The sequence below is a fragment of the Anguilla anguilla genome, chromosome 2 (genome assembly GCF_013347855.1).
Source record: "Anguilla anguilla isolate fAngAng1 chromosome 2, fAngAng1.pri, whole genome shotgun sequence".
In the NCBI taxonomy this organism is placed as follows: domain Eukaryota; kingdom Metazoa; phylum Chordata; class Actinopteri; order Anguilliformes; family Anguillidae; genus Anguilla; species Anguilla anguilla.
This window is the reverse complement of record NC_049202.1, coordinates 50,265,928-50,277,839: the sequence shown is the minus strand read 5'-3', so window position 1 is coordinate 50,277,839 and position 11,912 is coordinate 50,265,928. Positions and strand designations below refer to the sequence as shown.

Sequence of the window (11,912 nt, the reverse complement as noted above, 5' to 3'; positions counted from 1 at the left end):
ATTTGAACTGTTAGTACAATATAAAACAGGCAGAAAACAAAAGAAAATAGCAAAAAACAGGGAAGAACAGGCTGTACAATAGCTGAGTAAAATGTGGTCATATTTTTAGCCGAGACGTTCCAGAACACTCCTTGCAGTATCATTGGACAAAGAGCAGACATATTCTTGTCCTGAAGAGCAAGGGTCAAATAATGTACAACCTGAACAGGACTGAACTGTTTACCAAGACATGCTTTGTGATCACTAGGAATACCAGCAATTACAAGACTTTTGGCTAGAGTTCATTCGGAGGTCATATACTTTCTTTCATCCTTTTGGAGCATTTTGAATGAATTCGCTGATGACGCCATTTCAGAGATTTGATGTCCAATGTAAAAAAAGGTCTGACAGTCACCAGAGTCAGGTAAAACATAAACAATCTGTAAATCTGTATCTCCCTTTATAACTAAGGCCCACGTACATGAATCTGTGTGCGTGCATGTATGTGTGTGTGTGCGCGTGTGAGCCCTGAGTATGACAATATACCAGGCATACTGTCCTCACTGGTATATAAATGGGTACAAAAATAATAGGTCATTCGTGTATTTTGTATCTTGGTATCAAAATTTATTGGTATTCATTATCTCTGGTTTCAAAGCTTTAATGGAATTTTTCAGGGACATATCAGAAATTCAACAGCTGCGATGGCTAAAGCAATCATATAACAAAAACAAAAAAGCAACAGAATTACATTTTCAAATTAACCTCAATGTTTTGGAACCTCACAAGGTCAAAGAGACAACTAGAGGAAGCATTACGCTGTATTCATTTGATCTAAAAATGTGATGTAAATAGATTAGAAGCCATAGTTAAAACCCTTTCCCCTGCATCAGTCTTTTTACTGGTTACAATTCAATAGGTCTCAATCTAGGTGGCATACACGAAGGCTATAAGGAGTCATAGCCACAAGCTATGAGAAGTTACTGTATGCATGATGTGCCGTCTATACGGGCACAAAGCTATGCTGCAATCGAAGCATCCTTTTCCATAACTTTCTACTGAAGGTCAGCATTCGCTTCAATTCTGGCCACTGCTTATTTTCTCCGAGCCATAACAGACTTCATGATCCACACGTACATACGCCTTTGCATGTCTATACATACAAACTGAGGGAAGAGACACTTACTCATATTTTCTACACTCAACGCTCTCTCCAATGCAACATTTCTGTTTCAAGCATTTCTGTTCCGATTTTTGCGGGTGTGGCACAGTGGCCTTCGTATGGAAGAGGTGAAGAGGGCAGGAGAGAGGGATGAGACGGAAGAGCAGTAATCAGAATCATCTTCCATTTCCTCCCTCCGTTCTCAGAGGTTGCTCTCCGCGTCACTCTTGTCCACGGTGCCGTTCACTGGGGTCAGAGGTGAAAGTCCTAATCCGTTTACATTGCTTTCATTGAGCCTCCGAACTCTGTAGATTTCGTAATGGATGTTGTGTGTGACGTCCTTTAAATCCTGCAAGTGAGACCTGGAGGAAACAGGGAATGCAACTGTACAGAATGTCCAAAAGAATACACAATAAGCACATTATGTACCTTGGTGACAGATTTCAAGACAAGTAAGAAGTGGGTGTGAGCTATTCATAGTGGCCACTTATGGCAGCATTACAATTAAAATAAATGACATCGGGCATCACTACTGTGTTGGTTTGTGTGAATGTGTGTACATGTACACACCTGTGCTTGCATCAGTACTAATGATTTACTATACAGTGAGCTCAATAATGTTTGGGACGAAAACATTTTTACTTGATTTAGATATGTACTCCACAATATTAGACTTGTAATCAAAAAAATCTCATGTGGTTTTATTTTAAGGGTATTTTCTTATATACACTTTGGTTTCTCAATGTAGAAATTAGAGTACTTTTTCTTGAAATGTAGTAGTAGTAGTCACTGACACATTCACGCCTGCCTCCTGAAAAGTGTTTCTGATCTGTCGGACAGGAATTTTGGGGTTTTTCTTCATCATAGTGAGAATTCTCTGGTCATCAACTGTAGAGGTCATCATTAGACGATCAGTTCCTTTATGATGGCTGAGCTCACCAGTGCTCTCTTTCTTCTTAATGATGTTCAAAACAGATGATTTTGGAAAGCCTAAGGTTTGGCCTATGTCTCAGCCTCATAACGGCTTCCTTGACTTTCATTGTCACAAATCTGGTCTTTATGTTGATGCCAGTAACAGACTCCAAAGGCAATCAAAAGCTTTAAAAAAAGACAAAATACTGAAAGCTCTTTTATACCTGCACTAAGGAAGCAATTGAACACACTTGAGTAATCAAAAACACCTGTGTACCCATTTGTCCCAAAAATTATGGTACCCTAAAATGGGGACGGGGGGGGCAATGTATAAAAATCGTAATTTTTTACATGGTGAAACCAAAATAAAATACCCTTAAATAAATGCTGAGAATATGCACTTTAACGGCATGTGAACCATTTGCAAATGTAATATTGTGTATAGTACAGAGTATAGAGCCAAATGGAAAGGAAAAAAAGGAAAAAAAAATATCTGTCCCAAATATTATGTAGCTCACTGTATGTATTATTTAATATAAAAACTAATGCTTTAGAATATCTCCAATTTGAGTAGTATGCATTGTTCTGTGGTCAATCATGACTATCCCAAACTTCCTTTAATCATCCAAATCATTTGAATCTTTGTGGTAGAATGCCCTTTCTGTGATCAAAACTGATTGGATTATGGAATTTGGTGAATTCCAACTGTTTGACAGCTCCTATTCGCAGATCCAGATCTTGTGACTGGTCTTGTGAATTGGGGTCGAGATGTCTGTCTTTTTCCATGGGGGCGATGGGGCCGGGGTCGCTGAAAGGTGGCGGGATCACCTGAAGTGAACCGAGGAGGCCTGTCATTAGCCTCTCGACACCTCTCACCCGGCACACAGCCGCATTGCTGGGCTGCCCCTGTCATCCAGTAAGAGTTGCCCCGGGGTAATTAGAGGCCCCTGTGCCTGTCTCTGCCTCTCCCTCTGCTGCTGGTGGATCAGCACAGGAAGCATGGGGTCTGCGCGTGCCATTACTGAGGTGGGGATTTTTCCTACCTGGGCGTCTCTGTGTTAGAGTAAGCCACGATATTCCTTCCCTTTGAAAGAGGCTCAAAACTCTAATCTGTGCTTTCAGTGATGTTGTGTTCGCTTTGGGATTCTAGATTGATTTCAATATCAGATCAGGAAAGTATTCTTAAATGTATTTTCAATTGATCTGATATACGACAGACAGTAAGAACAACAAAAACTGTCCGCTCACCTGATGAGTAGATCTCTCAAGTTGGCAAACTCGCAATGTGCAACATTTTCAACTGTGGAAGTAAACACAAATATAATTTGATGGTTTGTTAGCTGTGTGAAGATGTAACTCCATTAATATAATGTAGAACTGCAGTAAGGAAGAAAATATATGTTGTTAGAAAGTAAGACGATTTGTGGTAAATCAATGTGTTAAAATACAACCATAAATTACATGACCACTAGATGGCCCCATAAGTCAAAACATTCCATGACGTTACCAAACTTCATAACATTACCATTGGTTTGAGGTGCAGATGAGGTAGTTTAACATATATTTCATAAGAACAGTCTGTTTGCAGAACAAGTTAGTTTAGGAATGACTTGTCATCTTTAACAAGGCTTGAAGTCATTCCGGTTTTGGTTCTTCATTGCACATTTTTGGAAGTTTTAACTGTCGTTCAATTTAAAAGCTGTACTACTTGCACCCATCAACTGCCATACTACATCAGCTGTGTTTTCAAACATGACAAGAGAGGGGGGATACCGCAGAATATTTTACATTCATCTTGAAGTGTTCTGTCAGTTTCACTCGACTGTGGTTTCATCTTAAACTTACTCGAAATTACACTTGAGGGAAAATATTGAGATCTATTAAATTTAATGAGTATGAACTTGCTTCTTGGATTACTCTGTAAGCAGTGAATGGATTTGCAACAGAGAATCTAACTAAGGAAACAGATAATACAATATGTAGCGAATGGTTATGGGTTAAGCTGTTGGTAAAAAGCAAGTTCACCCAAGAAGCAGCAGTATACCTTCAATTTCACTGCTAAGCCCACATAAATAAAAAACAAAATAGCAACAATAATAATTTTATAAATTCAAGTATGAGAGCTATGAGTATTTTTTCAGAGTTTTTGGTTTTATAGACAAAGATGAATTATAGTTCTGAATTGGAACTATTGTCAGCATCTTTACAATTCAGACAAAGCTAAACAGCACATATGTTGATATCAGCAATCAGCCAATGGGCCTCGTTTGATGGGGTAAAGCTTTTAGTTCCAATTCTACCTCAGACCACAGCTGTCATACAGGACACAAAACGTTGCATTGCATTAACCCAAGAAGAAGCACCACTCAGACTCCCAGAATCCCACCCCATTCAGGCAATAAAAAAGGCAATTTGTCTGGCTGGATTGACTTAATTGAGTTTGAGCTTCATCTTTACAGCTGACCCTCTCTGTAGCTAACATCTGGGTTTTTATTCACTAGTAGCAGGAGGTGCGCCGCTGTCGTTGTGCGGGGAGAGACGCTGTCGCTCCTGCAGGGAACGCGAGCAGACAGCTGTGGAGATCAGAGCAGCTGAGTGGCAGCTGCATCTGGAGCGAGGCTTCAGCCCCGCCACGCGAGTCCCCCCCAGTCCTCCGCAGGGGAGGCGCGATTTGTCATCGCCTCCTGAACAAAGGGGACGTCACTCAGTCCTGCTGTCACCGGCGGACTGACATCCCCACAGATCACACTAATGACGGCGCTGGAAACGGGGAGGGTAAACAAAGCGGGCCGCTCGCTCTGCAGGGGCTGCCCTGCTGCAAAGGCTTAGCATGAAAAAACACGCCGCTGTTTACGTTGAGAGTGGCACACCCTGAGCGCTCTGCATGGCCGCCGGTGATTCATGTGCTCCTTAACTGCACCCTGGTGTCCAGCAGCTAAGAGCTGAGCTGGGCTGGCGGGGCCAGGTCTCGCTAGAGTAAACACAACTGAGCTGTGCTGTAGATCGCTGATAGCATAGCCAGCCACCACTTTTTTTTTATTATTCATACAACATTAACAGGGGTCTGAAGAACCTTTCTCAGAAGTCATTTTTGTGGAGCAAAAGCCAGCAAAAGGTCCCTCAGCACAGAGCCTGGAGAACCAATTAAAGCCAAATGCTGCTTAAATAGGAATGGGGAATTAACAAAAGGGGACTTGGGGTGTACAGTTAATGAGAATAGAGAGATAGTTGTGGGATTTTTGGTCAAAATTACAGTCAGATACTCTGCAGTAGAATATGCAAGCTCAAACCTGTTCAGATAGGATTTTAATTGCTCCGTGGTAGTTTCATGCTGGAAAAAGGCCAGTCTGAGATTATGGTACAGCAATACAGGCACTTTTATAGGAGATTCACTCAGATACTTTCTCAGGACAACTCACCTTCAATGATGCCCCATTTTGTTTTCCTCCCCAGGACCTTGTTTCCATTCACCTGGTGTTCTTTGTCTGTTCCCACCACAGCAAAGGGGATCTTTTCCTGCAAATTGCACACATAACATGTTAGGGTACAATTCAACAATTGCACAGTATCATTTTAGGAAAATACACCTGCAGAAATGTGATAAATATGTATACAAAAACAAGGTGGAACTGTAGTAATTTTGTAGTGTGTAGCCAGGTACCTCAGGCAAAATCTCAAGTCTGAGACTAGCTCATTAAAAAAATATTCAGCTGTTTTAATGGATAAAATGTTAATGTAAAAAGTTGTTACTATATTTAAGTTTCTCTTGAAAATGTGTCTGTTAAGGTAATACATTAGGTAATGAAATACATAATACATTAGTGGATTATGAAGCTACAGTGTCAAAACCAACACCTTAGTAATGTGTCAAAGCAATATTATTCTAGCTTCTGCTGTCATGCTGATTTATGGAAGTGAGGCATTACCCTGATTTTATCATTCAGTATCCTGTCCTCTGCATCTTCGTCATACTCTTTTTGGGGGTACACTCTGATTCCATTGGCCTGGAGGTCATGTCGAATCTGTAGTGAAACAAGTTTGACAGATTCTTATGCTTATGCATTCACTAGATGTGCGTTTGTATCCCTAATCTCTAAGTTTTTTTTTTTTTTTTTTTTTTTTTTTTTTTAATCTTCATTCTAACATAACTCTACAGTCAGTGTGTTATGTTCATTTAAATGAGGGACTTTATACCAATTATGTATTCCATTGCTTTAGTGACGCAGATAGGGGATGGTAGGAGCAGACTGTGGTGCATGGGAAGATATGTCAGCGAAGTGAATAGAAATGATGGATGTTCCATATTTAATGTGCAGTTAAGATTTTATGCACTCAGGAACTGAGTGGCCTTTTATGAAAAAATAAACAAATGAAGTGATTTATTACATCATCTCAATAATCCCACAGTTGAAGGGGATTTATTGTAGGCTGCTGACTGCTTTTATCCTGATCAAGTCATTCGTTGGCCAGTTACTAAATTTGAATTTCACTTTCAGGCAAGCTTGGCTGGAATGTATGTGTGTGTGTGTGTGTGTGTGTGTCCACTCCCCTAGCAGTCACACACAGACAGCATTTGCAACTTTATAATTGCCCACTCCTGGTATTTTGTACTTAGTGGAGAAAGTCAAAGGTTAAGAGAGCTTTGGTCATTCAGTAGGAGAAAACCACACAGGCTCCTTTCAAGTGCCTTCTTTGGCAGAAGATTTAAAACTTTTCATGTTTTCTGTCCCCTCCCCTCCCCTCCCCTTGGGCACTTTAGTCTACACTTTTCTACATTATTTAACTTGTGGAATTTCAAAATAGTTCAGTGGCAGAGAGCAATCACTTTTAATAAGGGATTAATTCCATAAGGGAAGAAGTTTGCAGAAGCAATTTGGAGGAGCTCGGAGATGGTGAAGAGGAGAAAGTTACATCTCTGATCTAATTATTTCTTGAAAAGCAGGAATGGGGATGATGGCCAGTGTCATCATTATCATCATCATGTGAAATTTTCTAGCGCAAGACAAAATGGTGGAAATATACCGCCTTAAACCCCGTTAGCCCACTCTGGCTACTCACCCTCTGTTTGAACTCGTGTCTCTCCTCCAAGGTAAGTGTGTCGGCTTTGGCAATGACAGGGACAATGCTCACTATTTTACCCAGCCTCTTCATGAACTCCACATCTAAGGGACGTAACCTATCAGAGAGCAGAATTACGAATGAATGCATGAACACAGCACAGCATTGCACACGCAAACGCAAACAGAGCTGAAGTCACCTGCTATTGGTCAGCAGCAGGGCTGCTTTTAAAAGCTGCTTTGCTACCTGATGATAGCTCAGTCCACTGCATGTGTGCACATCTGATTAATGGACCCGTATGGTGGCTGTCATCTAGCAGCAGCTTTTTGGTTTTTCTGCAGACAGCTGGAGCCCCCTGTCACGCTCATGCTAAACCTGTCCTCTCTATTTAAACAGTCTCTGATTGGTGCAGGCAGAATTTTTTGCTGCAAAAAATCTGGACGTCTTAAGTTGCCATGGCAACATAAAAATACATATCCAATGACCCAAAGCAAAATCCTTGATGCAATCTGCAGAGTATTTTTAGCAGGACTGACAGTGCTGCAATGGATATTAAAATAACATCAGCACAACAATGATTCCAATTGTCTTTTTAGATTCAAAAGAAATAATGGACTTAACATCCCTAAACATCCCTAAAGCATCTCTATCTTGCAGGTTGTGACACAGTCTTTTATTATATCGATTTAATTATAAAGTGGATTGTACTTAAATTCATTTGCAATACTTCATAATGGATAAACAGCACAATTATGGTTATCCATAATGTTATTTTATAGCATGTATACCATTCTATATGTTACAATGTAGTGGATTGATGGCCTCAGTTATACAAGCTGTGGCTATAAGATTGTATTGTCTCAGTCAATGTAGATTCAATTATAAATTCTTCTTTATATATTCATATCCTTAAGGTTGTTGAATTAAGAAGTTTCCTTGTTTTTGCTTGTAACAAACCAATATTGTGCCTGCATTATAAGACAGCATAGTATTTAACAAAAATATTATATATACTGTAGGAGGTTGCGCAAGGCTCAGATATAAAATTCGGTAGGTCTGTAATTTTTTCTGCCTGTGTATACACTATAAAATTGTGGTCATCTTGCTGATGTGAGATGGAAAATGACCAAAAGCAAAAATCTGTTATTTGTTCTGCAGAGATGAGAAAAGTATTCCAAATGACTTTATATGTACTTTATGGCTATCTTTATTACAACTGTGTGAAACACTGCAGGTGTTTCCTGACTTCCAGAAAGGTGCTTAAGGAAGTAAAGGTGCTCCACACTCCCAGACCTGGAAAGCCATGAGAATAAAAGCCTTCCCTAACTCTGACCTGCACTTAGACCATCTGACCTTCTCTTAACTGCTGACAGTGGAGGTCAACAGTCATTTTGAGAGGCATTTCAAATCCATTCAGCACTGAAAAAAGTGTGTCAACAGTTCCATGCACTTTTAACCCCCGGTGTTCAAGTCTGACCTGAGACCTCTGACCTTACACTTGCAGAGGGGACTTTGACGCACCTCTGCAGCGGTTTCCAGTTCTGTTGTTACAGTGGACTGGTGCAATCCCCAGCAGGTGTGACATGAGGTAAGTGTTTCCATAAATCACAGTTCCATAGCACAGAAGCTAAGCTGTCACAGTCCCAGTCCTGGTTTTTTTCCCACAGTTACATCACAGGAACCGTGCATGTCTAGAGTAGTGGCTGGAGAGAGCTACGTACCAGTGTCCGGTGGGGGGTAGGAAATACACACAGCAGTGGACACGAGTGTCTGGGATTCGCCTCTTCCTGTTGATATTGAGCTCTTCCTTCAGGTACTTCTCATATTGCTCATTGATATATTTCACTATGGGCTCCCAACTGAAAGAAAAGCACAAGTCTGTATTGCCTAATAAAGAGGGGCCAGCATGGGACAGTGGCGCTTTTAGACCCAACAGTGGGAAAAGAGATAGTGAACTGCCAATCAACAAGCCATATAAACAAATCTAAATAATTTGTTCCTCACAGAAAAAACATTCCTTAAAAACAAAATTCTTTCAAATCACATAGTTCACAATGACATAACAACTCCTCCCAGTCTTGGTTCACAAAGTCTCACTTTCCCCATAGCTACACTGGGGTGGCATACATACACAGAATATGTTTTAAAAATAGAAAATCAATTCCAACTACTTCAGGAGTGCATGACTCAGGAGCTTTTACACTGCCTTACCAGTTCTCATTGTTTATCTGGTCTCCGAAACCTGGAGTGTCAATCACAGTAAGCTTCATTTTCACTCCTTTCTCTTCGATGACTGTTGAGGAACAAAGGGGCAAGGGAATTATGAATGAAAATTATTTAAAACCATTTTCAAGATACACTCAAGATCATTTTAGAAATAAACACTCCACTAGGTGGCAGTATTGATAAGTCACTATCTACACTACTAATGCTTATAGGCACATTACATTCTTATGGCCCAGGGCAATCCTTTCTTGGCTGCTTTTACAGCTGTTATAAAGATCTCCTGATTTTAAAACAATGTTAACCCACTAACACCACAGAAAAAAACTGTATACTTAAAATATACTTTAATATAGTTAAATATACTTAAATCGACCAAAGAGATCTCACTCAAGAGCCACAGGGATCTTGCTCCCTGTGTTTGCCTTATGCACTCTTTTCTTTCTGCGCATATTCAAGATCGCTACCCAAAACACATCCAAAACACAGCAATCTACCAGCACAGAATCATGCATCTTTATTTGGCAGAAGTAATGAAACAGGCTATGCGGGCAGTGGGCCTTTGACAGTTCAGTAAAGGTGTCGCACACAAAATGCTTTTCCATCCGGCCTCTGTCAAAGCTGCAGATTTACAACTGATCTGAAGAACTAATCAATTACAGGGTCAAAAGGGCGCCATAGTTCACAGCCTGGACTGTGGTGCAGCCTGAGGCCTATACGTCACACACCAGCGGATGGACAGGGTTGGATGCCTGCCTGAACTCACGATACACACCGATTCATAACATGTACCCTGAGCTGAGGTGAGTGGGAAAGAGAAAAAAGTTGTTGTGGGACTAAAGACTTGTGTTGAGATCAGAAGGGTATCCAGATTGACCTCTGGTTTACATGTGTAAAAAGCCTCTGAACCGGGAGGAAACGCATCTTCTCAGACAACAGACCTGCAGCGAGCAGTTTTTGTTCTTCTTTAAAGAGAGGAGGCATTCAGCTTGCCTGTGCTCCCGGCTGTATCTTCCCCTTTTCTCACATTCTCGTTTTTGGCCCTGAAACAAAGCTGCGCAGTGAAATGTTGTCTTGTGTTTGTGCTTGATTAACTGCAGCAGTAAGCTGCTCCGTGCTCTGAAACAAGTCCCTGCAGACTCTTTCATGCTGCAGATGCACTGGCAGCAGAGAGAACATGTGTGCCAGTTAGACCATATGACTATGTCACAGACAAAAGTTGAGATGTATTTATTTATGCGGAACTACCATAAATATAACACTTACTGTAAGTCCTAGTAAAGGAACGGTGGACATTTTCTACACTCGCTTATACACATACACCTGTGGTTCTCTGTAGCAATTTCCTGTTGCAATAACTGAAAGATGAAAATGAGTGTAAGCTATTTTTACTTTAGTAGCCAGTGTGCACAGAATTGTAATTCTATTGGTTAAAATTTTGTGAGCAACATTTACAATAAGCCATTTTAATAGTGATTAGAATTGTGACACTGTGTTGTGCCACAGAGATGGTTCCCTTTCTCACTACCATAAAATCTCAGGGGGTCAAGTGAATGGGCCAAATTGTATTTACAATTTAAAACAAATTCATCAAATAGACAGGTTAAAACAAGTTTTCAAACAGAATCATTCTGTCCATGAACTTGTTATACAAGGGTAAATGTATTGTGTGTCAATCCGAAAAGACAGATGAGATATATTTTAGTGTGCAAAATTGGATGTGTTCTGAATTTCTGAAACATATTTATGATAATGGCAGGGAATAAATGCAATTACAGGTTAGCCTGTTTTATGTCCCAGACTCATAAACGCTGTTCCTCACAAGGTTATGTATAGGGAACAGGCATAAATCGAGAGGGAACCTGGACCTGCTTTTCTACGGTGTGACAGAAATACGGCCCTAGAATGGCCCCACATTCATGCCAGGGAACCTACGAGGACAAACACAATCCATTTCACACTCACAGGAGAGCACCCAATCCCACATTAGCCACGCCATGCTCGCACTCCCGGAAGCCAGCTATTTATTGCATGCACTTGTGTGCAGTGTGAAGGAGAAGTCATTTGGATTAGACATAGTGAAAGCAGTTGTCAGGTTTGCAGTGCTCGTAATGTTAATTGAGGGATGAGAAAGTGAAGTAGAACAGAGATTTATGAGAGGATATGAGACAGTAAGATTTCCGCTTTGGGGGATTTGGAGATGAACATCGAATTCAAACTGGGACTCACTTGTAATGCATGTATTTACAGACAAACCTACGCTTGTAATGTGGTTCAGGTTGAGAGAAATAGCAGACTGAAAGTCCCCTCATGGTAGCTTTTGTTTGTTTGCTCTTAGCAGGACTCAGAACGCCAGGTAGCATTGGAGATTTGTTCTGACAGCTCAGCCAGAGCGGGATAAGGATAGGATTTACCTTAATACCTGAACGGCACTCATGGAATGCAGAGGGAAGGGCCACACCTAGCTGGTGTCATATTACAGATAGTGAGCTATGTCTCTGCTCTCTCCTCTGCCTTTCACCCAGTCTTCTCAGCCTCTAATGATTACTCTACTCTGGGAGCAGGCCATGGCATTTCA

The 11,912-nt window shown here is 40.8% G+C and overlaps 1 protein-coding gene across 5 annotated transcripts in view; it reads right to left on the bottom strand.

The window, feature by feature from the left end:
• Window positions 1-117: 117 nt before the first annotated feature.
• Window positions 118-11,912, bottom strand: part of LOC118220537 (neuronal-specific septin-3-like) — a 66,854-nt gene continuing 55,059 nt past the window's right edge. For 4 of the 5 annotated variants that reach the window (XM_035404361.1, XM_035404360.1, XM_035404359.1 and 1 more), the window contains exons 4-10: window positions 9,323-9,404; window positions 8,833-8,970; window positions 7,112-7,229; window positions 5,980-6,075; window positions 5,473-5,569; window positions 3,302-3,353; window positions 118-1,503 (exon numbers count right to left, since the gene is read on the bottom strand). In XM_035404361.1, coding sequence (XP_035260252.1) covers window positions 1,344-1,503; window positions 3,302-3,353; window positions 5,473-5,569; window positions 5,980-6,075; window positions 7,112-7,229; window positions 8,833-8,970; window positions 9,323-9,404 — 743 coding nt within the window. In that variant the 3' untranslated portion in view covers window positions 118-1,343. The remainder of the gene's footprint in view (window positions 1,504-3,301; window positions 3,354-5,472; window positions 5,570-5,979; window positions 6,076-7,111; window positions 7,230-8,832; window positions 8,971-9,322; window positions 9,405-11,912) is intronic. The other variant, XM_035404357.1, reaches the window with a different exon arrangement.